The sequence below is a fragment of the Nerophis ophidion genome, linkage group LG17, assembly GCF_033978795.1.
Source record: "Nerophis ophidion isolate RoL-2023_Sa linkage group LG17, RoL_Noph_v1.0, whole genome shotgun sequence".
In the NCBI taxonomy this organism is placed as follows: Eukaryota; Metazoa; Chordata; class Actinopteri; order Syngnathiformes; family Syngnathidae; genus Nerophis; species Nerophis ophidion.
This window is the reverse complement of record NC_084627.1, coordinates 11052042-11078532: the sequence shown is the minus strand read 5'-3', so window position 1 is coordinate 11078532 and position 26491 is coordinate 11052042. Positions and strand designations below refer to the sequence as shown.

At 44.7% G+C, this 26491-nt stretch overlaps 1 protein-coding gene across 3 annotated transcripts; it reads right to left on the bottom strand.

Moving 5' to 3' along the window:
* Window positions 1-35: 35 nt before the first annotated feature.
* helq (helicase, POLQ like) lies at window positions 36-26159 on the bottom strand. Of its 3 annotated transcripts, none has more exons than XM_061876241.1 (18): window positions 25810-26159; window positions 21062-21572; window positions 20804-20982; window positions 14635-14838; window positions 14501-14573; window positions 14339-14436; window positions 12409-12507; window positions 12203-12363; window positions 11903-12142; window positions 11692-11833; window positions 9888-9992; window positions 7545-7740; window positions 5123-5280; window positions 4956-5054; window positions 622-795; window positions 437-550; window positions 242-376; window positions 36-171 (listed from the first exon to the last, which is right to left on the bottom strand). In XM_061876241.1, the coding sequence occupies exons 1-18, from the start codon at window positions 25831-25833 to the stop codon at window positions 70-72; spliced, it is 2814 nt and encodes a 937-aa protein (XP_061732225.1). In that variant the 5' UTR covers window positions 25834-26159; the 3' UTR covers window positions 36-69. The 3 variants fall into 3 exon arrangements, with proteins under 3 accessions (XP_061732225.1, XP_061732226.1, XP_061732228.1); XM_061876242.1 differs by having other exon boundaries at window positions 12203-12348; XM_061876244.1 differs by lacking the exons at window positions 36-171; window positions 242-376; window positions 437-550; window positions 622-795 and adding an exon at window positions 2508-3006.
* Between the last annotated feature and the right edge of the window lie 332 nt (window positions 26160-26491).

Genomic DNA, 26491 nt, shown 5'->3' with positions numbered 1-26491 from the left:
TCCTATTCACCTTCATTCATCTGCATATGAGCGTATTGGAAGATAAATATTTTATTCTATTAAAAATGTTCAAAACAACCAACGGTCATCTTTATCCGGCAGGTCAGCTGGCAGCGTGAGCAGCTCGTCCACTTCCTGTTGCAGCGCCGCCGCCTTCTCTTTGACCAGCATCTGCGAGAAACATGGCGTTTACGCCGCGGCCTTTGGTGGAGGAACACGCGCACAAACTGGTCGCACCCACTTTGGCCGACGCCACCATCTGATTGGCTTGTTTCCTGTTGAGGTGTTCCACGCTCCTGACCAGGAGGACGGGGTCAGCGTTGGCGAGGTGGGTCAGCGTCTTGTAGCCGGCGGCGTGCAGCTGCTTGGCCCGGGACTGCGCGACAGAACACAAACTCAATAAAAGACATGTTAATGGCGACAATGACCTCCTGACCTCCATGACGCCCGCCACCTCCATCAGAGGTATAAGCTCCGCCCTCACGCAGTAGCTCAGCCGCTTCGTTAGCGCCTCAAACAAGGAGCAGAACGGCCACAACTCGTCCAGCTCCTGCCACACCCACACACAATAGTCATACACACATTTTCGTATGTGTGTGTGTACATGTGTGTGTGTTCAACCTGAGTGAAGTGGAACACACACGAGCAGAAGGCGGCGGCCGAGTTGAGAAGTGATTGGACGAAGCCGCGACTCAGTTGGAACTTCTGGGCCACGCACCACAAGTCGTTCTCCTTGAGCAGCGCCATCAGCACCAGCGCCAAGTACATGCGCTTCATCGCTGCCATGTTGGCGCTCTGCACACACACAAACACACACACACACACACACACACACACACACACACACACACACACACACACACTGTCAGGTTCAAACATTGATGACATCTATTAAACAGACAAAGAAGCAAGGAATTCAACAGAGACAGAATTAAATTTGGCTCAATTGAGGAGAAACGTGTGGGCTGTACTCTTTGTACAGTGTCCCACCACGCTCTGACGAAAGATTGCACGCATCCTCTTTTATTTGGACTTTCCCGATTACATGGCGACAGCTGTTTCTAAAGGGACAGGGGTCGTAAACATACATCGCACACACACACACACACACCCACACACACACACACTGTCAGGTTCAAACATTGATGACATCTATGAAACAGACAAAGAAGCAAGGAATTCAACAGAGACAGAATTAAATTTGGCTCAATTGAGGAGAAACGTGTGGGCTGTACTCTTTGTACAGTGTCCCACCACGCTCTGACGAAAGATTGCACGCATCCTCTTTTATTTGGACTTTCCCGATTACATGGCGACAGCTGTTTCTAAAGGGACAGGGGTCGTAAACATACATCGCACACCCACACACACCCACACACACACGCACACACACACACACTGTCAGGTTCAAACATTGATGACATCTATTAAACAGACGAAGAAGCAAGGAATTAAACAGAGACAGGATTAAATTTGGCTCAATTGAGGAGAAACGTGTGGGCTGTACTCTTTGTACAGTGTCCCACCACGCTCTGACGAAAGATTGCACGCCTCCTCTTTTATTTGGACTTTCCCTGATTACATGGCGACAGCTGTTTCTAAAGGGACAGGGGTCGTAAACAGCCATCGCACACACTGTCAGGTTCAAACATTGATGACATCTATTAAACAGACAAAGAAGCAAGGAATTAAACAGAGACAGAATTAAATTTGGCTCAATTGAGGAGAAACGTATGGGCTGTACTCTTTGTACAGTGTCCCACCACGATCTGACGAAAGATTGCACGCCTCCTCTTTTATTTGGATTTTCCCTGATTACATGGCGACAGCTGTTTCGAAAGGGACAGGGGTCGTAAACAGCCATCGCACACACACGCACACACACACTGTCAGGTTCAAACATTGATGACATCTATTAAACAGACAAAGAAGCAAGGAATTCAACAGAGACAGAATTAGATTTGGCTCAATTGAGGAGAAACGTGTGGGCTGTACTCTTTGTACAGTGTCCCACCACGCTCTGACGAAAGATTGCACGCCTCCTCTTTTATTTGGACTTTCCCTGATTACATGGCGACAGCTGTTTTTAAAGGGACAGGGGTCGTAAACAGCCATCGCACACACACACACACACACACACACACTCACACACACACACACACACACACACACACACACACACACACACACACACACACACACAGTCAGGTTCAAACATTGATGACATCTATTAAACAGACAAAGAAGCAAGGAATTAAACAGAGACAGAATTAAATTTGGCTCAATTGAGGAGAAACGTGTGGGCTGTACTCTTTGTACAGTGTCCCACCACGCTCTGACGAAAGATTGCACGCCTCCTCTTTTATTTGGACTTTCCCTGATTACATGGCGACAGCTGTTTCTAAAGGGACAGGGGTCGTAAACAGCCACCTCACACACTGTCAGGTTCAAACATTGATGACATCTATTAAACAGACAAAGAAGCAAGGAATTAAACAGAGACAGAATTAAATTTGGCTCAATTGAGGAGAAACGTGTGGGCTGTACTCTTTGTACAGTGTCCCACCACGCTCTGACGAAAGATTGCACGCCTCCTCTTTTATTTGGACTTTCCCTGATTACATGGCGACAGCTGTTTCTAAAGGGACAGGGGTCGTAAACAGCCATCTCACACACTGTCAGGTTCAAACATTGATGACATCTATTAAACAGACAAAGAAGCAAGGAATTAAACAGAGACAGAATTAAATTTGGCTCAATTGAGGAGAAACGTGTAGGCTGTACTCTTTGTACAGTGTCCCACCACGCTCTGACAAAAGATTGAACGCCTCCTCTTTTATTTGGACATTTCCCTGATTACATGGCGACAGCTGTTTCTAAAGGGACAGGGGTCGTAAACAGCCATCGCCTTTGGTTACAAAACAGTTCAAAGAAAAGGTGCCTGGAAGGGGGGTCAGGCCCTGCCTCCTGTCCTCTTTGTAGATCTCGGTTCAAGACATTTTGTTCCTGTGGATTACAATACAACAAAGAAACCGACACCTTCATGTCACTCCCCATCCTACACAGTGGAGTTTCACAAGCCTTTTGATTGGTAAATTCAAAGACAGCTTTTGTCTGCTCGCCGGAAACTCATTGAAAAACAAAGTTTTGGACTGTATGTACCAGGGGTCTCGGACACGCAGCCCCCAGGCCAATTGCGGCCCGTGAGACATTATTTTGCGGCCCCCACCTTAATATGAAAGTTTAATGGTAGTGCGGCCCGCAAGTTTTATATGAATAGCGTTGTGAGTTGGCGAACCATGTTCATGTTTCTTTTCTTTTTTGTTTGTTTGTCATCTACTTTTCAGGGATGCGCAGTTTAGTTTTTTTCTCAAGCTGATAGTGATCCAGATAACTTCCTGCTTTTCAAGACCGTTGCCATTTCTATTATAAAGTAGCGTAAAGTTCTTATTTACCGTATTTCCTTGAATTGCCGCCGGCTACATAGTATGCGCCTGCCTAGAATTACTGCCGGGTCAAACTCGTTTCGCAAAATAATTAGCGCATGCTTAGCATTACTGCCGGCTCAGGATTAACGCCGGGTCAAACTCGTTTCACAAAATATGATTTTTATTAGCGCATGTCTGGAATTACCGCCGGGTCAAACTCGTTTCGCTAAATAATTAGCATATGCCTAGGATTTCCGCCGGGGCAAACTCGTCACGTCACGAATGACACTTAATCATTTTCAAAATGGAGGAGGCTGATTTGAAATCGCATAAAGGGAAGAAGATTAAGAGCTATTCAGTAGGATTTAAGGTCCAAGCTATTGAATATGCTAAAAAGAACAGTAAGCAGCTATGTTTTATTAATATACCGTAGTTGCGTGTGTCAAATATGAGTCATTAAATGACTCCCGCCTCCTGGTGGTAGAGGGCGCTAGTGATCCTTCTTACGACTACTTGGCTGCAGAAGAAGTGACAACAAGCAGCAAGAGTGAGCGGCGATCGTTTATTTTTTCCTCTCGCTTGCACTTTTAACATGGAGGATTACATATCTAAAATAAAACCGTTTTCTAAACTGGACTTTCAATCAAAGCAGGAGCTCTCCATCGAGACGGAGAGACTTTTGAAACTGAAGAAAGATAAGCAAGACTTCTATAAACAAGTTATCGATGCTTTTGATCAGAAGGAGCTGCGCATGGACTTCATTTATAAGTAAAGGTAAGAGCATTATAAGGTTTTTTTTTTTTTTATTAAATAAGCTTTTCATGATGGTATCTTTACATCACACTCAAATTTTAAAGCGCAAGCCTAAATTTACCGCATGCTTTAGGTAAGTGCCGGACTGAGAAGTGGTTTTAAAATAGTTAGCGCATGCTTGCCTTTACTGCATGCCTTTGGTAAGCGCCGGAGTGAGAAGAGGTTTTAAATTAATTACCTCCCCGGCGGCAATTCAAGGAAATACGGTATATCTGTCAGTAAACTCGCCATGAAAGCACTAAAACATACCGGCGTAGTTTGTTCACATTATTCACCCAAGGAACTTTAGTTATCAGAGTTGCGGTCAGACTTTTTTCTACAGGACACATTTTCGCTGTGGTTATTTCCAGATGAGGAGATTCCGCTCCGTTATTGATTGAAATAAAGTCTGAATGTCATTAAAACAGTTAAATCCATCTTTTGACACTTCTTCCACTCCCGTCCGTTACAACAAAGACAACGTGGAGAAGAGCCAGGTAAATAAGACCGCCCACAAAACGGCGCATCCTGAGGCGACTGTCAGGAAGCGACTTGAAGATGATAGAATAATTGATCAGTGTTGACGAACACTCTGTTGTTGTCACCTGTCACTCACAGTTTCTTTGCAAAATCATACAGAATCATTTGTTATGTGTTAATTTTGTTTAGAGTTCAAGTGGACTGCGGTATAGATTGGTTGTGCGCACCTTCGAGTAAACGTTGGCCCCATGTTACCTTTTTCACCGCCTGTCCGGCGGCTTTCCTCGCCACGAGACTCTCAGGGACGCCGACGTGCGCACACATCTTCTGCTCCGCGGCCGACAGCAACGCCATCTGAAACGTTTGCAAGCTTCATGTGACGCAACCGCGGCCAAAGTGGCGGCCGAGATGGTGGCGCTGACCTGGGTGTAGAAGGTCATCCAGTCAGGCGTGCACTGCAGCGACATGTCGTAAGGCGTGACCAGGTAGACCAGGTGAAGGTAGCTGCTGAGGAGAAGACCTTCCAGACCGATGCACAGGTCTTGGTACAGAACTTGGCTGTGGCTCAGGTCCACAGAACCTTAAAGAAACTCACATGAAGCCACAAAAACCTGCCCTGAAAACCCCCAATCTTTGTGTGCGCGGATTCATTTTGCACAAGCGACATGTCTTTCTCTTTCTCCAAAGAGACTAATCTTTTTCACAAAGGACACGTTTCGAGAGTAACAGTTCCCTCGGATTGGCTCTGACCAGCAGGCATGTGATTTGGACTTAATGAAAAACACTGGATCTGTGGGCCGCAGCTCCTGGTTATTCAGCAATTGAAGATGCAAAAATTAGCACCATTTAAAGATGTTTTAGTGTTTGAAGAATTGAAAAATGATAAACAGAATTTACATAAATACATACCTCATTCATCTAAATGAATCACTATGTCTGTTTCAGTCACTAAGTTATTTAGTCACTCAATGATTACAACTTGTGTTCACATCCAAAGGAACAACATGGGTTAGCCCCTAAAGCTGACCAACACGCCGGACTGTAGTCAGTTGGAAGCGTGTCTTAATGAAATTAAACAATGGATGTCCGCTAATTTTTTGCAAATTAACGCCAAAAAAACGGAAATGCTGATTATCGGTCCTGCTAGACACCGACCTCTATTTAATAATACAACTTTAACATTTGACAACCAAATAATAAAACAAGGTGACTCGGTAAAAAATCTGGGTATTATCTTCGACCCAACTCTCTCGTTTGAGTCACACATTAAAAGCGTTACTAAAATGGCCTTCTTTCATCTCCGTAATATCGCTAAAATTCGCTCCATTCTGTCCACTAAAGACACCGAGATCATTATCCATGCGTTTGTTACGTCTCGTCTCGATTACTGTAACGTATTATTTTCGGGTCTCCCCATGTCTAGCATTAAAAGATTACAGTTGGTACAAAATGCGGCTGCTAGACTTTTGACAAGAACAAGAAAGTTTGATCACATTACGCCTGTACTGGCTCACCTGCACTGGCTTCCTGTGCACTTAAGATGTGACTTTAAGGTTTTATTACTTACGTATAAAATACAACACGGTCTAGCTCCATCCTATCTTGCCGATTGTATTGTACCATATGTCCCGGCAAGAAATCAGCGTTCAAAAGACTCCGGCTTATTAGTGATTCCTAAAGCCCCAAAAAAAGTCTGCGGGCTATAGAGCGTTTTCCGTTCGGGCTCCAGTACTCTGGAATGCCCTCCCGGTAACAGTTCGAGATGCTACCTCAGTAGAAGCATTTAAGTCTCATCTTAAAACTCATCTGTATACTCTAGCCTTTAAATAGACCTCCTTTTTAGACCAGTTGATCTGCCGCTTTTCTTTTTCTCCTATGTCCCCCCCTCCCTTGTGGAGGGGGTCCGGTCTGATGACCATGGATGAAGTACTGGCTGTCCAGAGTCGAGACCCAGGATGGACCGCTCGTCGGGACCCAGGATGGACCGCTCGCCTGTGTATCGGTTGGGGACATTTCTACGCTGCTGATCCGCCTCCGCTTGAGATGGTTTCCTGTGGACGGGACTCTCGCTGCTGTCTTGGATCTGCTTTGAACTGAACTCTCGCGGCTGTGTTGGAGCCACTATGGATTGAACTTTCACAGTATCATGTTAGACCCGCTCGACATCCATTGCTTTCGGTCCCCTAGGGGGAGGGGGAGGGGGGTTGTTGCCCACTTCTGAGGTCCTCTCCAAGGTTTCTCATAGTCAGCATTGTCACTGGCGTCCCACTGGATGTGAATTCTCCCTGCCCACTGGGTGTGAGTTTTCCTTGCCCTTTTGTGGGTTCATCCGAGGATGTCGTAGTCGTAATGGTTTGTGCAGTCCTTTGAGACATTTGTGATTTAGGGCTATATAAATAAACATTGATTGACATTGATTGATACTCTATACAGTATTTACAACCTTACTAGTGTTCACTTTGCAGCGACGGATCAAGATTTTAACACACATTGTAGGTCGGAAAAAAATGAAAATATTTTTTTGTATTTTTACAGAGATAAAAAAAAAGACGGATTTCTGATTATAGATGGAAAAATCACATGCCTGGACCAGAAGACGTTCAAAAGCGACCAATCAGAAAGGAGGGGCGAGTTCTCTTTGCCCGCGCCAAAGTGCCAAATGGTTGAAATGTCGCCTGCGTGGAGAAAGAGAAAGAAACATTCCGAGCGCAAAAAGACGCCACCGTGCGCGTAAAAATGAGGTGACGCGTCGGCACGACGACAAGCCACGTGTGTGCAGCGTGGTTTTATAGGACTATTTTGACGCCGTACTCGTCCTCCTTAGCTTAGCATGAGCGAGGTTACCTTTGAAGGTGGCCCTCCCCAGACGTGTCACGTGCAAGGCGTCGCCCTGCGTGCTGAGGAGACCTTTGACCTGGAGGAGGTGGACACCCTGCTGGAGGACCACGTCCAGACTGGAGTGCTCGCACAGATGCTCCCGTTGGACGAAAAGCAGCGTCCCTCGCAGGAAGTCATGTAGCTTCTCCGCGCACGTCGTCACCTGTGACATAACAACGCTGTTCAACACCAGGGATGCACCATTAATCAACATTGAGGTTTTGATTAGTCCGCTAAATCAGTGGTCCCCAACCTTTTTGTATCCGCAGACCGGTCAACGCTTAATAATTTGTCCCGCGGCCCGGGGGAGGGGGTCCTTTTTTTTTCTTTTTTTTTTCTTTGTCATGAAAAAGGGACGTTTTTGTCATGAAAAAGGGAGGTTTTTGTGGTTGGTGCACTAATTGTAAGTGTATATTGTGTTTTTTATGTTGATTTAATAAAAATAAAAAAATAAAAAATATATATATTTTTTTTCTCAATAAAAATGAATAAAAATTCTTCTGTGGCCCGGTACCAAACGGGCCACGGCCCGGTGGTTGGGGACCACTGCGCTAAATAACCGCAAAAAGCTGAGGTTTTTTTCTAGCATTCCAGTGACAGACCATCCATCCATCCATTTTCTACCGCTTATTCCCTTTCGGGGTCGCGGGGGGCGCTGGCGCCTATCTCAGCTACAATCGGGCGGAAGGCAGGGTACACCCTGGACAAGTCGCCACCTCATCGCAGGGCCAACACAGATAGACAGACAACATTCACACTCACATTGGAATAGCATAGCTCGGTTGGTAGAGTGGCCGTGCCAGCAACTTGAGGGTTGCAGGTTCGATCCCCGCTTCTGCCATCCTAGTCACTGCCGTTGTGTCCTTGGGCAAGACACTTTACCCACCTGCTCCCAGTGCCACCCACACTGGTTTAAATGTAACTTAGATATTGGGTTGTCACTATGTAAAGCGCTTTGAGTCACTAGAGAAGAAGCACTATATAAATATAATTCACTTCACTTCACTTCACATTCACACACTAGGGCCAATTTAGTGTTGCCAATCAACCTATCCCCAGGTGCATGTCTTTGGAAGTGGGAGGAAGCCGGAGTACCCGGAGGGAACCCACGCAGTCACAGGGAGAACATGCAAACTCCACACAGAAAGATCCCGAGCCTGGATTTGAACCCAGGACTGCAGGAACTTCGTATTGTGAGGCAGACGCACTAACCCCTCTGCCACCGTGAAGCCCCCAGTGACAGACTTGTTGGCCAATCACAATTGCTGAGCATATCCTCTGAAAGTGTGTCTTTTAATAGCCGTGAACTGGAAGATGCACTTTTTAAAGCAATTCAGAAATTAATTAAAATATTTTATAGAATAATAAATGAACATCATACTAGAAATGCAAATGAGGCATGTGTTATACATTTTACATGAAAGAGACCGACAAGTATCATGGAATGATATTTGGAAAAATGCCAATAAGCCCTTTAGAAGCATTCAAAATAAGCTAAGAGCTTGAATAGATTGTATTTGACATCTTCTCAGCTGTTTAAAATTGCTGCAGTTTGTCTGCAAGTTATGTATGAGGTGTGAGGGAACTCTTCTTCATTTATTGTGGGAATGTCAGAGAATAAAAGAGTTACGTTTGAAAACAACAAAAGAAGCGATCACAATTCTAAATATAAACATCCCAACGACACTGCAAACTTGTATTCTTGGTGATCTGCATCAGTTTAGTGACGTGTCATCAAAGAGTAAAAATGCATTTTTCTTTTAATATGCATCATAACAAAAACGGGGTAGATGTTGATAGTCCAACTCATACTGACTGAAATACTATGGAGATGATAACAGTAGAAAAAAATGAATTTAATTTCGATAATAATGAGTTCTATATTGGAATATGGGCTCCCTTATTTACATTTGTTTTAACTATTACATGAACCTAAAATATGACTTATTTTATCTTTGTGGAAAACATTGGACACATTATGTAAGCCACTTTGACACTATTGTTATTTTTTTTTATTTTTTTTTTTATAAATGGTACAATAAATAATTTATATATGGTTAATAAACATGACTTCCTTCACTCCTCGTTTTTCCAGTTTTATGCATTTTTATGTATGAAATAAAAATTGCAAACCGAATTGCAATCCAATTTTGGAGAGAAAAGTTGCATTTAGGTTTTTTTGTCAAAATCGTGCAGCCCTACCGTACAAACACACACACACACACACACACACACACACACACACACACACACACAAACACACGGACACACACACACACGGACACAAATAAACACACGTACGAGTGTTACCTTTAATCCCACGAGTGACAGGATGAGATGGAGGAGACATTTTCCATCGTCCGCCAGCAGAGCGCTGTAACATTTCTCCATGGGGGCGCACAACAAGGCCTTGGCCTAAAACAACAACAACAGGTGAGCACACACCTCAGCCAGTATATATATATACAAACACACTGGATTTATATACATACATACATACATACATGTACATACATACATACATATATATATATATATATATATATATATATATACAGTGGGGTAAAAAAGTATTTAGTCAGCCAACGATTGTGCAAGTTCTCCCTCTTAAAATGATAGAGGTCTGCAATTTTCATCATAGGTACACTTCAACTGTGAGAGACAGAATGTGAAAAAAAAAATCCAGGAAATTCACATTGTAGGAATTTTAAAGAATTTATTTGTAAATTATGGTGGAAAATAAGTATTTGGTCAACCATTCAAAGCTCTCACTGATGGAAGGAGGTTTTGGCTCAAAATCTCACGATACATGGCCCCATTCATTCTTTCCTTACCACGGATCAGTCGTCCTGTCCCCTTAGCAGAAAAACAGCCCCAAAGCATGATGTTTCCACCCCCATGCTTCACAGTAGGTATGGTGTTCTTGGGATGCAACTCAGTATTCTTCTTCCTCCAAACACGACGAGTTGAGTTTATACCAAAAAGTTCTATTTTGGTTTCATCTGACCACATGACATTCTCCCAATCCTCTGCTGTATCATCCATGTATCCATTTTGGTATAAACTCAACTCGTCGTGTTTGGACGAAGAATACTGAGTTGCATCCCAAGAACACCAGACCTACTGTGAAGCGAGCAGAGACGGGACCGCACACTCACTCTCTGCCACCACGCCGCACGCCCTCTGGCCGCAAACAGGAAGTGATTAGATCAGTGGTTCTCGAACTTTCACGCTGTGGCACATTTGCTTCCATGTGAGTTCATAATCATAATCAAATATTCCTTCCACCTCCAAAGACATGCACCTGGGGATAGATTGATTGGCAACACTAAATGGTCCCTAATGTGAGTGTGAATGTTGTCTATCTGTGTTGGCCCTGCGATGAGGTGGCGACTTGTCCAGGGTGTACCCCGCCTTCCGCCCGATTGTAGCTGAGATAGGCGCCAGCGCCCCCCGCCACCCCAAAAGGGAATAAGCGCTAGAAAATGGATGGATGGAAGTATTCTTCTTCCTTCAAACACGACGAGTTGAGTTTATACCAAAAAGTTCTATTTTGGTTTCATCTGACCACATGACATTCTCCCAATCCTCTGCTGTATCATCCATGTATCCATTTTGGTATAAACTCAACTCGTCGTGTTTGGAGGAAGAAGAATACTGAGTTGCATCCCAAGAACACCATACCTACTGTGAAGCATGGGGGGGGAAACATCATGCTTTGGGGCTGTTTTTCTGCTAAGGGGACAGGACGATTGATCCGTGGTAAGGAAAGAATGAATGGGGCCATGTATCGTGAGATTTTGAGCCAAAACCTCCTTCCATCAGGGAGAGCTTTGAATGGTTGACCAAATACTTATTTTCCACCATAATTTACAAACAAATTCTTTAAAATTCCTACAATGTGATTTCCTGGATTTTTTTTTCATATTCTGCCTCTCACAGTTGAAGTGTACCTATGATGAAAATTACATACCTTTTAAGTGGGAGAACTTGCACAATCAGTGGCTGACTAAATACGTTTTTGCCCCACTGTATATACATATACACACATACATACATACATATATATATATATATATATATATATAAATATATATAGACAAGTACAAGTCACCTTAAAGCGCTCCTTGTCCTGCACGATGAGGATGCTCTCGCCTTCATCGTCCAGACCCGCTCGACCGGCGCGTCCGGCCATCTGCTTGTACTGACTGGTCTTGATCAGCTCGCTGGCCACGTACGGCGAGCGCAGGATCACCCTGAGCACATGACATTACTGTCACATGACCGCTCTATTTCCCTGTAAGCACGGTGGACGGGTGACTTACCTGCGGGCCGGCAGGTTGACCCCGGCCGCCAAGGTGGAGGTGCAGGTGAGCAGACAAAGGACGCCGTTAGAGTACGCGTCCTCCAGCAGCTTCCGCTCTTCGCCCGTCAGTCCACTGTGATGATAAGCCACGCCCAGCGGAACCGTCTTCCTCAGAACCGGACACATGGAACCGTTCCCGCTGTCCTTCAGCTCTCGGAGCAGCACTTCCTTCTCGGCCTGCCGCTGTCGGAGGAAGTCCCTGTGGACGCGGCGGCGGTCAGACGTAGCGCGGCGGAGGTGTGGGTTCCACAGGACTTACTCTCGGAGGTACTTGCAGATCATGACGGCTACGTTCTCACAGTTCTTCTTGGTGGGACAGAAGAGCAGACAGGAGTGGCGTGGAATGACCTCCGTCACCAAGGCCACGATGTGGTCCGGGTCCATCTTCTGCATGGCGCTGGAGTACTGGACACCACACAACTTGCTGCACACTTGACAACCACCACCACTACGCACTTCGCCTACCTTCAGCTTGACACGACGACACAACCGGAAACACTCCTCCTCTTTGGGGTCCACCTCGTAGATACCGTCCCCCAGTTTCACGTACTCCCTCAGCTGGACCTGGACACGTGTCAGGTGACCACACCTCATGTCAACACATAGCACGTAACTATGCAGCACGTGTCATGTAAGCACGCAACACGTGACCACGTGTCATGTAACCACACAACATGTGACCATGTGTCATGTAACCATGCAACACCTGACCACGTGTCATGTCACCACACACCATGTGACCATGTGTCATGTAACCACGCAACACCTGACCACGTGTCATGTAACCATGCAACACGTGACCACGTGTCATGTCACCACCCAACATGTGACAATGTGTCATGTAACCACGCAACACCTGATCACGTGTCATGTAAGCACGCAACACGTGTCATGTAACCATGCAACATGTGACCACGTGTCATGTAAGAACGCAACACTTGACCATGTGTTGTATAACAATGCAACACATGACTATGTGTCATGTAACCATGCAACACGTGTCATGTAACCACGTGTCATGTAACTATGCAACATGTGACTGTGTCATGTAACCATGCAACATGTGTCATGTAACCACATGTCATGTAACTATGCAGCATGTGACCACGTGTCATTTAACCACGCAACACATGACCACCTGTCATGTAACCAAGCAACACGTGACCATGTGTCATGTAACTACACAACACGTGACCATGTTTCATGTAGACTTAGACTACATGACACGTGTTGTGTATTTACAAGTTACATGTGTCATGTAACTACACAACACGTGACCATGTGTCATGTAACCATGCAACACGTGTCATGTAATTACGCAACACGTGACCACGTGTCATGTAACCCAGCATGACGTCAGCACGTGTCATGTCATCACGCAACACGTGACCACATGTCATGTAAGCACGCAACACGTGACCACGTGTCATGTAAGCACGCAACACGTGACCATGTGTCATGTAAGCAAAACGCAACATGTGACCACGTGTCATGTAAGATCGCAACACGTGTCATGTCACCACGTAACATGTGATATGTAACCACGCAACACGTGACCACGTGTCATGTAAGCACACAACACGTGACCGTGTGTCATGTAACTATGCAGCACGTGACCACGTGTCATTCAACCACGCAACACATGACCATTTGTCATGTAACCATGCAACACGTGACTATGTGTCATGTAACCACGTGTCATGTAACTACTGAACACGTGACCATGTGTCATGTAACTTGTAACTACGCAACACGTGACCATGTGTCATGTAACCATGCAACATGTGACCACGTGTCATGTAACCATGCAACACGTGACCACATGTCATGTAACCACGCAACACGTGACCACATGTCATGTAACCACGCAACATGTTACAACACAGCACGTAAGCATGCATCATGTAAATATGAAACCATGCAGCACGTGACCACGTGTCATGTCAACACACAGCCCGTGACCACACATCATGTGCCCACAGAGCTGTTGGTCACATGCCCCATGTGACCACCCATCATGTGACCATGCAGCATGTGACCGCCCATCATGTGACCATGCAGCATGTGACCGCCCATCATGTGACCACGCAGCATGTGACCACCCATCATGTGACCATGCAGCATGTGACCGCCCATCATGTGACCATGCAGCATGTGACCACCCATCATGTGACCACCCATCATGTGACCACCCATCATGTGACCATGCAGCATGTGACCACCCATCATGTGACCATGCAGCATGTGACCTCCCATCATGTGACCATGCAGCATGTGACCGCCCATCATGTGACCATGCAGCATGTGACCACCCATCATGTGACCATGCAGCATGTGACCGCCCATCATGTGACCATGCAACACGTGACCATGCAACATATGAACGCGGACTTACGGGTCGGAAGTCATTGTTGTAGGTTTCAGCTTTGAGAAAAGTTTGCAGGTCGCTGATGTTCCCCAAGGTGGCGCTCATACCGATGATCTGAGTGTGACCTGCAGGGACAATCAGCCAGCATGACGGCGTTTAGCGATGGCTGGCGCTGACCGCCGCACTTACTGCTGAGGTTCAAGACTTTTGCCAGGGTGATTTCCAGGAGCGCTCCTCTGCTGCCGTCTCCCAGCATGTGAAGCTGTCGGCACAACGAGGTCGTTATCGTCAACAAAGTCGTTATGCCAAGCGCCACGCCGCACCTCGTCCACCACCAGCAGGCCCACGCAGTCCAAGCGGGCGCTCTCGATGAGCGAGTTGACCAGGCTGTGAGCTTTCTCAATGGTGGCGATGTAAAGCGACCTTTGACCTCCTCTCCTCTTGACCGGCGGGAACCTGCCCTTACTGCCGGCGTACTCCTCCACCAGGAAGTCCAGCTCCAGGCCGAAGGAGGCCAGACCACGAACCTGCGGCGGAACAGGAAGTTAACCAATCTCCTGGTTCAACGCGGCTTTTCTATGGGGGACTTCCTGTTCCTACACTGCAAAAATTGAAATCTGAATAAGATTAAATATCTCAAATAAGAGTGATATTTGCTTATTTTCTGTCTGATAAGATAATTCTTTTCACTAAGCAGATGTTATGTAACAGTGTTTTTACTTTTTTTAAGGGTTTTTTTGTCCTAAATGATCTCAGTAAGATATTACAGCTTGTTGCTGAGATTTGATGACCTACAGTATATTGAGTAAAACATGCTTGAACTATTTTTGTCCAAATGTCCAAAACACATCCAGCAATCGTGCACAGGAAGGCGTGGAAGAAGAGGGGAAAAGGCGGCCAAAATGGTCAAAAGTCCCAATTTTGTCCAAAATACCTGCCCGGGTTCCAGTCCAACGAGTCCCGGGATGCAAAAAATGTCCAAAACACACCCAGCCGAGTCCCACGGGGAGGGCGGATAAAAGTTAGAAAAGTCGGCAAAAGTCCCAAAAATGTTCAAAATACCTACCGAGGTTCGAGTCCCACGTGGTCCCACTCGAACCCGGTTGAATTTTTAAACATTTTACCGACTTTTCTCACTATTCTCCCCGCCTTCCCGTGGGACTTTACTCGGCACGTTTTGGACATTTTTGACATTTCGGCCGATGGCGAGACTTGTGGGACTCGAACCTGGGTAGGTATTTTGAACATTTTTGGGACTTTTGCCGACTTTTCCAACTTTTATCCCCCTTTCCCGTTGGACTCGGCTGGGTGTGTTATGGACATTTTGGGCATCCCGGGACTTGCACAGCCATACATAAGATTTAATGTTAGAGTGTTTTACTTGTTTTGGTCCTAAATGATCTCAGTAAGATATTACAGCTTGTTGCTGAGATTTGATGACCTATATTAACTAAAACATGCTTGAAACTACTTTTGTCCAAATGTCCAAAACACATCCAGCAATGGTGCACAGGAAGGCGTGGAAGAAGAGGGGAAAAGGCGGCCAAATTGGTCAAAAGTCCCAATTTTGTCCAAAATACCTGCCCGGGTTCCAGTCCCACGAGTCACAGAATGCAAAAAATGTCCAAAACGCACCCAGCAAAGAGCCACGGGAAGCGGAGGAGGAAAGTGAGAAAAGTTGGCAAAAGTCCCCAAAAATTTTCAAAATACTTATCCATGTTCGAGTCCCACATGGAGTCTTGTGGCACTCGAACCCGGGTGTGATTTTTAAACATTTTACCAATTTTTCTCACTTTTCTCCCCGCCTTCCCGTGGGACTTTGCTGGGCACGTTTTGGATATTTTGGGCATCCCGGCCGGCGACAGGACTTGTGGGACTCGAACCTGGGTAGGTATTTTGAACATTTTTGGGACTTTTGCCGACTTTTCCAACTTTTATCCCCCTTTCCCGTTGGACTCGGCTGGGTGTGTTATGGACATTTTGGGCATCCCGGGACTTGCACAGCCATACAAAAGATTTTATGTTAGAGTGTTTTACTTGTTTTGGTCCTAAATGATCTCAGTAAGATATTACAGCTTGTTGCTGAGATTTGATGACCTATATTAACTAAAACATGCTTGAAACTATTTTTGTCCAAATGTCCAAAACACATCCAGCAATGGTGCACAGGAAGGAGGGGAAGAAGAGGGGAAAAGGCGCCCAAATTGGTCAAAAGTCCCAATTTTGTCCAAAATACCTGCCCGGGTTCCAGTCCCACGAGTCACAGAATGCAAAAAATGTCCAAAACACACCCAGCAAAGAGCCACGGGAAGCGGAGGAGGAAAGTAAGAAAAGTCGGCAAAAGTCCCCAAAAATGTTCAAAATACATACCCAGGTTCGAGTCCCACATGGAGTCTTGTGGCACTCGAACCCGGGTGTGATTTTTAAACATTTTACCAATTTTTCTCACTTTTCTCCCCGCCTTCCCGTGGGACTTTGCTGGGCACGTTTTGGATATTTAGGGCATCCCGGCCGGCGACAGGACTTGTGGGACTCGAACCTGGGTAGGTATTTTGAACATTTTTGGGACTTTTGCCGACTTTTCCAACTTTTATCCCCCTTTCCCGTTGGACTCGCCTGGGTGTGTTATGGACATTTTGGGCATCCTGGGACTTGCACGGCCATACATAAGATTTTATGTTAGAGTGTTTTACTTGTTTTGGTCCTAAATGATCTCAGTAAGATATTACAGCTTGTTGCTGAGATTCAATGACCCATATTGACTAAAACATGCTTGAAACTACTTTTGTACAAATGTCCAAAACACATCCAGCAATGGTGCACAGGAAGTTGGGGAAGAAGAGGGGAAAAGGCGGCCAAATTGGTCAAAAGTCCCAATTTTGTCCACAATACCTGCCCGGGTTCCAGTCCCACGAGTCACAGAATTTAAAAAATGTCCAAAACTCACCTAGCAAAGAGCCACGGGAAGCAGAGGAGAAAAGTGAGAAAAGTCAGCAAAAGTCCCCAAAAATGTTCAAAATACATACTCAGGTTCGAGTCCCACATGGAGTCTTGTGGCACTCGAACCCGGGTGTGATTTTTAAACATTTTACCAATTGTTCTCACTTTTCTCCCCGTCTTCCCGTGGGACTTTGCTCGGCACGTTTTGGATATTTTGGGCATCCCGGCCGGCGACAGGACTTGTGGGACTCAAACCTGGGTAGGTATTTTGAACAATTTTTGGGACTTTTGCCGACTTTTCAAACTTTTATCCCCCTTTCCCGTTGGACTCGCCTGGGTGTGTTATGGACATTTTGGGCATCCCGGGACTTGCACAGCCATACATAAGATTTTATGTTAGAGTGTTTTACTTGTTTTGGTCCTAAATGATCTCAGTAAGATATTACAGCTTGTTGCTGAGATTCAATGACCCATATTGACTAAAACATGCTTGAAACTACTTTTGTACAAATGTCCAAAACACATCCAGCAATGGTGCACAGGAAGGCGGGGAAGAAGAGGGGAAAAGGCGGCCAAAATGGTCAAAAGTCCCAATTTTGTCCAAAACACCTGCCCGGGTTCCAGTCCCACGAGTCACAGAATGCAAAAAATGTCCAAAACGCACCCAGCAAAGAGCCACGGGAAGCGGAGGAGGAAAGTGAGAAAAGTTGGCAAAAGTCCCCAAAAATTTTCAAAATACCTATCTAGGTTCGAGTCCCACATGGAGTCTTGTGGCACTCGAACCCGGGTGTGATTTTTAAACATTTTACCAATTGTTCTCACTTTTCTCACCGCCTTCCCGTGGGACTTTGCTGGGCACGTTTTGGATATTTTGGGCATCCCGGCCGGCGACAGGACTTGTGGGACTCGAACCTGGGTAGGTATTTTGAACAATTTTTTGGGACTTTTGCCGACTTTTCCAACTTTTATCCCCCTTTCCCGTTGGACTTGGCTGGGTGTGTTATGGACATTTTGGGCATCCCGGGACTTGCACAGCCATACATAAGATTTTATGTTAGAGTGTTTTACTTGTTTTGGTCCTAAATGATCTCAGTAAGATATTACAGCTTGTTGCTGAGATTTGATGACCCATATTGACTAAAACATGCTTGAAACTATTTTTGTCCAAATGTCCAAAACACATCCAGCAATGGTGCACAGGAAGGCGTGGAAGAAGAGGGGAAAAGGCAGCCAAAATGGTCAAAAGTCCCAATTTTGTCCAAAACACCTGCCCGGGTTCCAGTCCCACGAGTCACAGAATGCAAAAAATGTCCAAAACGCACCCAGCAAAGAGCCACGGGAAGCGGAGGAGAGAAGTGAGAAAAGTCGGCAAAAGTCCCCAAAAATGTTCAAAATACCTACCCAGGTTCGAGTCCCACATGGAGTCTTGTGGCACTCGAACCCGGGTGTGATTTTTAAACATTTTACCAATTTTTCTCACTTTTCCCCCCGCCTTCCCGTGGGACTTTGGTGGGCACGTTTTGGACATTTTGGGCATCCTGGCCAGCGACAGGACTTGTGGAACTTAAACCTGGGTAGGTATTTTGAACGTTTTTGGGACTTTTGCCGACTTTTCCAACTTTTATCCCCCCTCCCCGTGGGACTCGGATGGGTGCGTTATGGATATTGAACATGGAACCCGGGGAGGGTTACACATAAGATTTTATGTTAGAGAGTTTTACTTCTTTTAAGTGTTTTGGTCCTAAATGATCTCAGTAAGATATTACAGCTTGTTGCTGAGATTTGATGACCTATATTGAGTAAAACATGCTTGAAACAATTTTTGTCCAAATGTCCAAAACACATCCAGCAATGGTGCACAGGAAGGCGTGGAAGAAGAGGGGAATAGGCGGCCAAATTGGTCAAAAGTCCCAATTTTGTCCAAAATACCTGCCCGGGTTCCAGTCTCACGAGTCCCGGGATGCCCAAAATGTCCAAAACACACCCAACCGAGTCCTACGGGGAGGGGGGATAAAAGTTGGAAAAGTCGGCAAAAGTCCCAAAAAATTTCAAAATACCTACTCAGGTTCGAGTCCCACATGGTCCCACTCGAACCCGTTTAGATTTTTAAACATTTTACCGACTTTTCTCATTTTTCTCCCCGCCTTCCCGTGGGACTTTGGTGGGCACGTTTTGGACATTTAATGCATCCTGGCCAGCGACAGGACTTGTGGAACTTAAACCTGGGTAGGCATTTTGAGCGTTTATGGGACTTTTGCCGACTTTTCCAACTTTTATCCCCCCTTTCCCGTTGGACTCGGATGGGTGTGTTATGGACATTGAACATGGAACCCGGGGAGGGTTAAACATAAAATTTTTTGTTAGAGAGTTTTACTTCTTTTAAGTGTTTTGGTCCTAAATGATCTCAGTAAGATAACCAAGCTTGTTGCTGAGATTTGATGACCTATATTGACTAAAACATGCTTGAAACTATTTTTGTCCAAATGTCCAAAACACATCCAGCAATGGTGCACAGGAAGGCGTGGAAGAAGAGGGGAATAGGCGGCCAAATTGGTCAAAAGTCCCAATTTTGTCCAAAATACCTGCCCGGGTTCCAGTCTCACGAGTCCCGGGATGCCCAAAATGTCCAAAACACACCCAACCGAGTCCTACGGGGAGGCGGGATAAAAGTTGGAAAAGTCTGCAAAAGTCCCAAAAATGTTCAAAATACCTACTCAGGTTCGAGTCCCACTCGAACCCGTTTGGATTTTTAAAAATGTTACCGACTTTTCTCCCCGCCTTTCCGTGGGACTTTGCGGGGCACGTTTTGGACATTTTGGGCATACAGGCCAGCAACAGGACTTGTGGAACTTAAACCTGGGTAGGTATTTTGAACGTTTTTGGGACTTTTGCCGACTTTTCCAACTTTTATCCCCCCTCCCCGTGGGACTCGGATGGGTGCGTTATGGATATTGAACATGGAACCCGGGGAGGGTTACACATAAGATTTTATGTTAGAGAGTTTTACTTCTTTTAAGTGTTTTGGTCCTAAATGATCTCAGTTAGATAGTACAGCTTGTTGCTGAGATGTGATGACCTATATTGACTAAAACATGCTGGAAACTATAATATCAACTTGTTGCAAAGCTGTGTCATCAACACTCACAAGTATAAAACTACTTTTTTAAAGTAATCATTTCTTATTTCAAGCATGAAAAAAAATCTTGACTTTGACACAATTGTGTCTCATAATTAAAACAAGTGACAGCCAAACTTTGCTGTTTTATTTTCAATGAAGCAATAGAAAATAGTTACTCTTATAGTAGTACAGTTCTTATTAGTGAGAATATACTTATTTAAAAGGTGTTTTGGGTTCATTGAGGTTAGCTAATTTTACATGTTATGGATAGTCTTGTCAAGCCACATTTTCTTGTTCTATTGGCAGATAATTTTGCTTAGTTCAAATAAAATACCTCTCATTTTTGTTTTTTTGTTTTCTTGTTTTTGAACACTAACTTTTTGCAGTGAAGCTAGCTGGCTATTCCCCGATGGTGTGCGTTGTTGCGAATTTACCTTCTCCTGGACCAGAGAGACGTAAGGCAAGATGAAGATGCAGTCCTTCTTCCTGCACACAACTTCCCGGAGGATGAGGAGCTCCGCCACCAAAGTTTTTCCTCCACTGGTGGGAAGAGTGTAGATCAGGTTCCTCCTCTGCTGCACACACTCCAACTTTAAACACGTCTCCTGCCATTCTGAGAACACACACACACACACACAATTATTGCCATGTAGTCATGCCATGTCATGTGACTTCTAAGGAGGCGGAGTCACCATAGAGGCTGTTGATGCCCCTCAGTTTGGAGAGGAGTTCTTTGACTTTGGTGGGGAGTCCAAAAAAAGGTCCCAGGTCGGTGGTATGAGAGGAGACCGTCTCCATGGCGTGCATGGCGTCGCTGATCTCGTCACTAAGCACCGCCTCCTTCAGCGCTAAGGAGCGGGAAAGGCTGGCGGGCGAAGCGGCGTTGCAGCGCATGGTCCTCTTCAAGTGCTCGCTCACACTCCTCCGCTTCTTGTCCCGTCCTCCGCTTTGGAGCGCTTTGCTCCTCTCCGCTTCCTGTTCCACGAACTGCTGCTGGCTGGACGGCAAAGAGTCCCGGAAGAGGTCCTCGTCAAGAGCGTCCAAGATGGAGTCGGTGAGGGCGTCCTTGTCCTCCGCGGGCGGCAGGGTGGATTCCATTTTGTCATCTTCCGCACGCTCCGCCTGCTCCAGTTTGGCCAGCAGGGACGTGTCCTCCAGGAGGCTGTCGTAGTCCCCGAAAAAGTCCTCACCGTCGCTGCAGTGCTGCAAAGAAAACAGCCACGTTATAACATGAACCAATCATCCATCTATTTTCTACCGCTTGCCCCATTCCGGGTGGCGGAGGGGGTGCTGGAGCCTATCTCAGCTGCATTCGGCCGGGAGGCGGGGTACACCCTGGACATGTCGCCTCCTCATCACAGGGCCAACACAGATAGACAGACGTTGATACTTTCGTGACATAGTGGTTAGAGCAGTGCTTCTCAACCTTGTTGGAGGTACAGAACCCCACCAGTTTCATATGCGCATTCACAGAACCCTTCTTTAGTGAAAATACAATTTAAATGTTTTTTTTTCAAATTCAAGACAGAGTTACCTATTTTTCGGACTATAAATCGAGGTTTTTTTCATAGTTTGGTGCGACTTATACTCCGGAGCGGCTTATAGTCTGAAAAATACGGTATATGTATTTGGTAACACTTTAGTATGGGGAACATATTCTAAGTAACAAATACTTAATTTAGAGTTTTTGGGACACCAGGGGAACATATTCTAAGTAGGGCTGCAACTAACAACTAATTTGATAATCGATTAATCTGTCGATTATTACTTCGATTAATCGATTAATAATCGGATAAAAGAGACAAACTACATTTCTATTCTTTCCAGTATTTTATTGAAAAAGAGCATATTGGCACCATACTTATTTTGATTATTGTTTCTCAGCTGTTTGTAAATGTTGCAGTTTATAAGAAAAGGTTTATTAAAAAAATATATATATATATATATATATATATTTTTTTTTTTTTTTTTTTTAACAAATAAAGAAAGTAGCCTCTGCGCATTGCATTGATCCAACGAATCGATGACTAAATTAATCGCCAACTATTTTTATAATCGATTTTAATCGATTTAATCAATTAGTTGTTGCAGCCCTAATTCTAAGTAACAAGGACTTGATTTAGAATTATTTGGTTAGGGTTAGAGCAGGGGTAGGGAACCTATGGCTCTAGAGCCAGATGTGGCTCTTTTGATGACTGCATCTGGCTCTCTGATAAATCTGAGCTGACATTGCTTAACACGATAAGTAAAGAATAATTCCACTTGTAATCACAGTGTTAAAAATAATGCTCAAAATATTAAACATTCTCATGCATTTTTAATCCATCCATCTGTTTTCTACCGCACCTGTTCAAGAAGTTGCGTTAATGGTAAAAAGTTATTTATTATTGGTTAGTGTGGGGCTTGCCCTTCTGGGGGTCCTTCAGACCCCCAAGCACCGACATGAGATCCTGTTTAAGGGTTACAATATTGTTTTATTTTTCAATAAGTTGCTTTCCAGCAATAGTTTTTACAGCCCCAACCCCGTCTCTCCTCCTGGCTGCTGCTTATAACAGAGCGACAGGTGATCAGATAACAAGGCCCAGGTGGGCCATCTACGCACCTGTCGCTGCAGGCCCGCAGGCCACGCCCCCTCCACAGTTAGCTTCAGAATAACAATGTTATGACAAAGAATAAGAGACCGATTATACTCTAGAAATGTTGGTCTTACTTAAAAATGTACGTGTTTAGTTGTGTTCAGTGTTAAAAAAAAATATTATATGGCTCTTACGGAAATATATTTCTAAATATTTGGCTTTTTGGCTCTCTCAGCCAAAAAGGTTCCCGACCCCTGGGTTAGAGGGTTAGGGCCAGGGTTGGAGAGTTAGGGTTATAATAAGGCCATATAATAAGGGATTAATACGTACTTAATAATGACTAGTTAAGAGCCAATATGTTATTACTTCGCACGTTAATAAGCAACTACTTAATGGTGAATATGGATAGGATAGGATAGATCTTTATTGTCATTGCACAAGTACAACGAAATTTCATTTTCGGCACAGTCCCGCTAAGAGCAGACATACGTTACAGGGAAGACAAGACGAGACCGCCAACGGATCAGCTACTTACGGCGCTCCTTAAAAAAGTGAGAAAAGGGTGACATTGGGAGAGGGGGGGGGAGTAAAAAAAAATATCAGTCTAAGGCTAGACCCTCAGGAGGGGTCCAGACTGAGTCCAAGGGAAAAAAACTCCATAGCAAAGCACATATACATATTACAACATACATCTCCAGATATCTAGCAACAGAGGGAAGGTAGTTCAAGGTCATGGTGGTAGGTCGCAGCTCTAAGGCGCTGACCATCCATTCATCACCCCTATGGGATTTGCGTCGAGGGCGTTGGGTTGGGGCGGTGGGGTGTGTATGTGTGGCGTATAATTTTGTGGTGTGTGTGTGTAAGCCCGCAGTGTGTCTCTGTTCCGCGGCCTTGAAGTATTGCAGTCACTAGTCCAAAGTCAGCAACAATAGGTGCGTGTCCAAGAAAGACAAGAAGGGAGTTTGTTGTGTCTTCGCTGCGCTGTCCTTCAGGAGAGTCTTGAAGCCAGGGAAACAATCCAAGTTAGAATGATTTTCAATGCGGGTGAAAATAAAATTAGCTTTTCACCCTATGACTGGCCCTCAAAACTGCGGGGTAGACAGTCCAATGTAATCCACAGTTCGACCCGCATCCTCCAATCATTTGTGGCAGCTTTGGGGTACTTTGAAGACTTCCAGCAACTTCCAATTTGTCAATAAATCAAAGCAACGCTTACTCCAATCAGCAGATGTCCTGTTGTCATAATTCCGAATAGGTGGATATCTTCACGTCCTCGACAGAAAAGCGTCGCCAGGCACGCGGCACTCCTTCTTCTCCCAAGAGTCCATCATGTGTCCAGCAACAACCGCTTTGTCACCACAGCAGGTTCCCCCAAACCCAAGATCTTGTCAATTTTGTTGAGGCCAGTTAAATAGTTCCAAAGTTTAGATTTGGAGAGCAGTGCAAAAAGAGGCAACCCACTTCTCCAAAGTGGGCTGGCTCAGGGTGGAGGGCAGAGTAAAACAACTTGCACTGAGCCTAGTCTATAAAATCCGCTACACCTCCTTGATACCGAAATACATGTCAAACTACTTCCTTAACGTAAATGACCACCATAACCACAACACCAGGGGGAGCGCCACAAACCATGTTAAACCCAGATTCCGATCTAACAAAGGTCTTAACTCATTCTCTTTCTATGCCACATCAATGTGGAATGCACTCCCAACAGGTATAAAAGTAAGTGCATCTCTATATTCCTTCAAAACCGCTCTAAAACAACACCTCCAGGCAACTTCAACACTTTACTAATACCCTCCTCCATTCACATCCCATCTCCCTGGATTATAAACAACTCAAATGTACTTCTAATGTATATACTTCTTCTTATGCTATGTGAACTCACTATGTTCTCTGCTGGCTGTACATATCCTACTAAATAAGACCTACACTGTTTCAATGTCCACATTTCTCTGTTGATGCAATTGTTATGACTGAAGTTCTGATATCAACCAAAGCTCCTCATCCCACCCCCCGGATTGTAAATAATTCAATGTACATACTATGATGATTAACTTGTGTGATGACTGTATTATGTTGATAGTATATATTTGTACCATGAATTGATTAACGTGGACCCCGACTTAAACAAGTTGAAAAACTTATTGGGGTGTTACCATTTAGTGGTCAATTGTACGGAATATGTACTGAACTGTGCAATCTACTAATAAAAGTCTCAATCAATCAATCAATCAAAGGCAACAAGAAAGTTAAGACAAGACAAAACAAAGAAGCAAGCAGGAAAGATAAGGGAGAGGAAAGGGGAGCGTCCACCCCCATACTAAAAAGTGTTACCATGTTTTTTTACTGGTGCACAAAATGAACCCTGCATAAACCACCTTGTTCAAAGGACAAAACCAACACAGTGCATAAACTCACAACAAATGACTTCTGCTGTTGCCGTATCCATAATACGGCAATAGGGAGAAGTTTTTATTTACACGATGAGTCGGGTGTGTCTTGACCTCCGCCGAACCCCTGAGCCCGACTCACAAAACCCATAGGGTTCGATCGAACAGAGGTTAAGAACCACTGGGTTAGAGTGTCCGTCCTGAAATTCAAACCCCGGCTGAGTCACACCAAAGAATATAAAAATGCGACCCATTACCTCCCTGCTTGGCACTCAGCATCAAGGGTTGGAATTGGGGGTTGAATCACCAAAAGTGACTCACGGGCGTGGCCACCACTGCTGCTCACTGCTCCCCTCACCTCCCAGGGGGTGATTAAGGGTGATGGGTCAATGAACAGAATATTTTCGCCACACCTAGTGTGTGTGTGTGTTTGTGACAATCATTGGTACCTGAAGTTAATATTAGTTGACTAACCTCCTCTTGTTGCATATGATCCATGATGACGCTGCTGAAGAGGATCTTCTTATTTCTTCTTTTTCATGTTATTGTTATCGTTAGCCGCATGCTAGCCTACATTAGCCTAACGCTGCTAACAATTACAGCTAACCAGCGACATAACGTTAAATTAAATGCATTAATTCATGACCCTAGTCTTTTCTTCTTTTTTTTACCAGCAACGTATTTATGCTCATTGTAAGCGAGCACAAGAAATAGCCACAAAGGAATGTAAATAATAGAAATGGTCAAAACGGAATGTAAATATGGGTTCAAATTTTTCCGCTCTCACTTCCGCGTTGGTTTCGTCACGAAGTCACGTGATGGTAGCTTCCGCTTTCGGCCATGAATAATGAACGTAATCTTCAACACTATTAGCAGTTACAATACCATTTTTTATTTCTTTTTACTGAGATCAACATTTTCTCGCATAAAGTTTTTTTTTGTGTGTTTTTTTGTTTTTAATTGAACAACAAACATACATTTACAATTTACACAAAAGTCAAGGTCAACGTCAAGGACAGAAAACAAAAGCAAATACAGATTCAAATACAGTCATAATACTAAAAAACATGGGAAGAATACATACATTTAAAAAAAAAAAGGGGCTACATAAATCACTCTAAATGTTTTTTTTAAACAGTCAATCAATTAATCAATG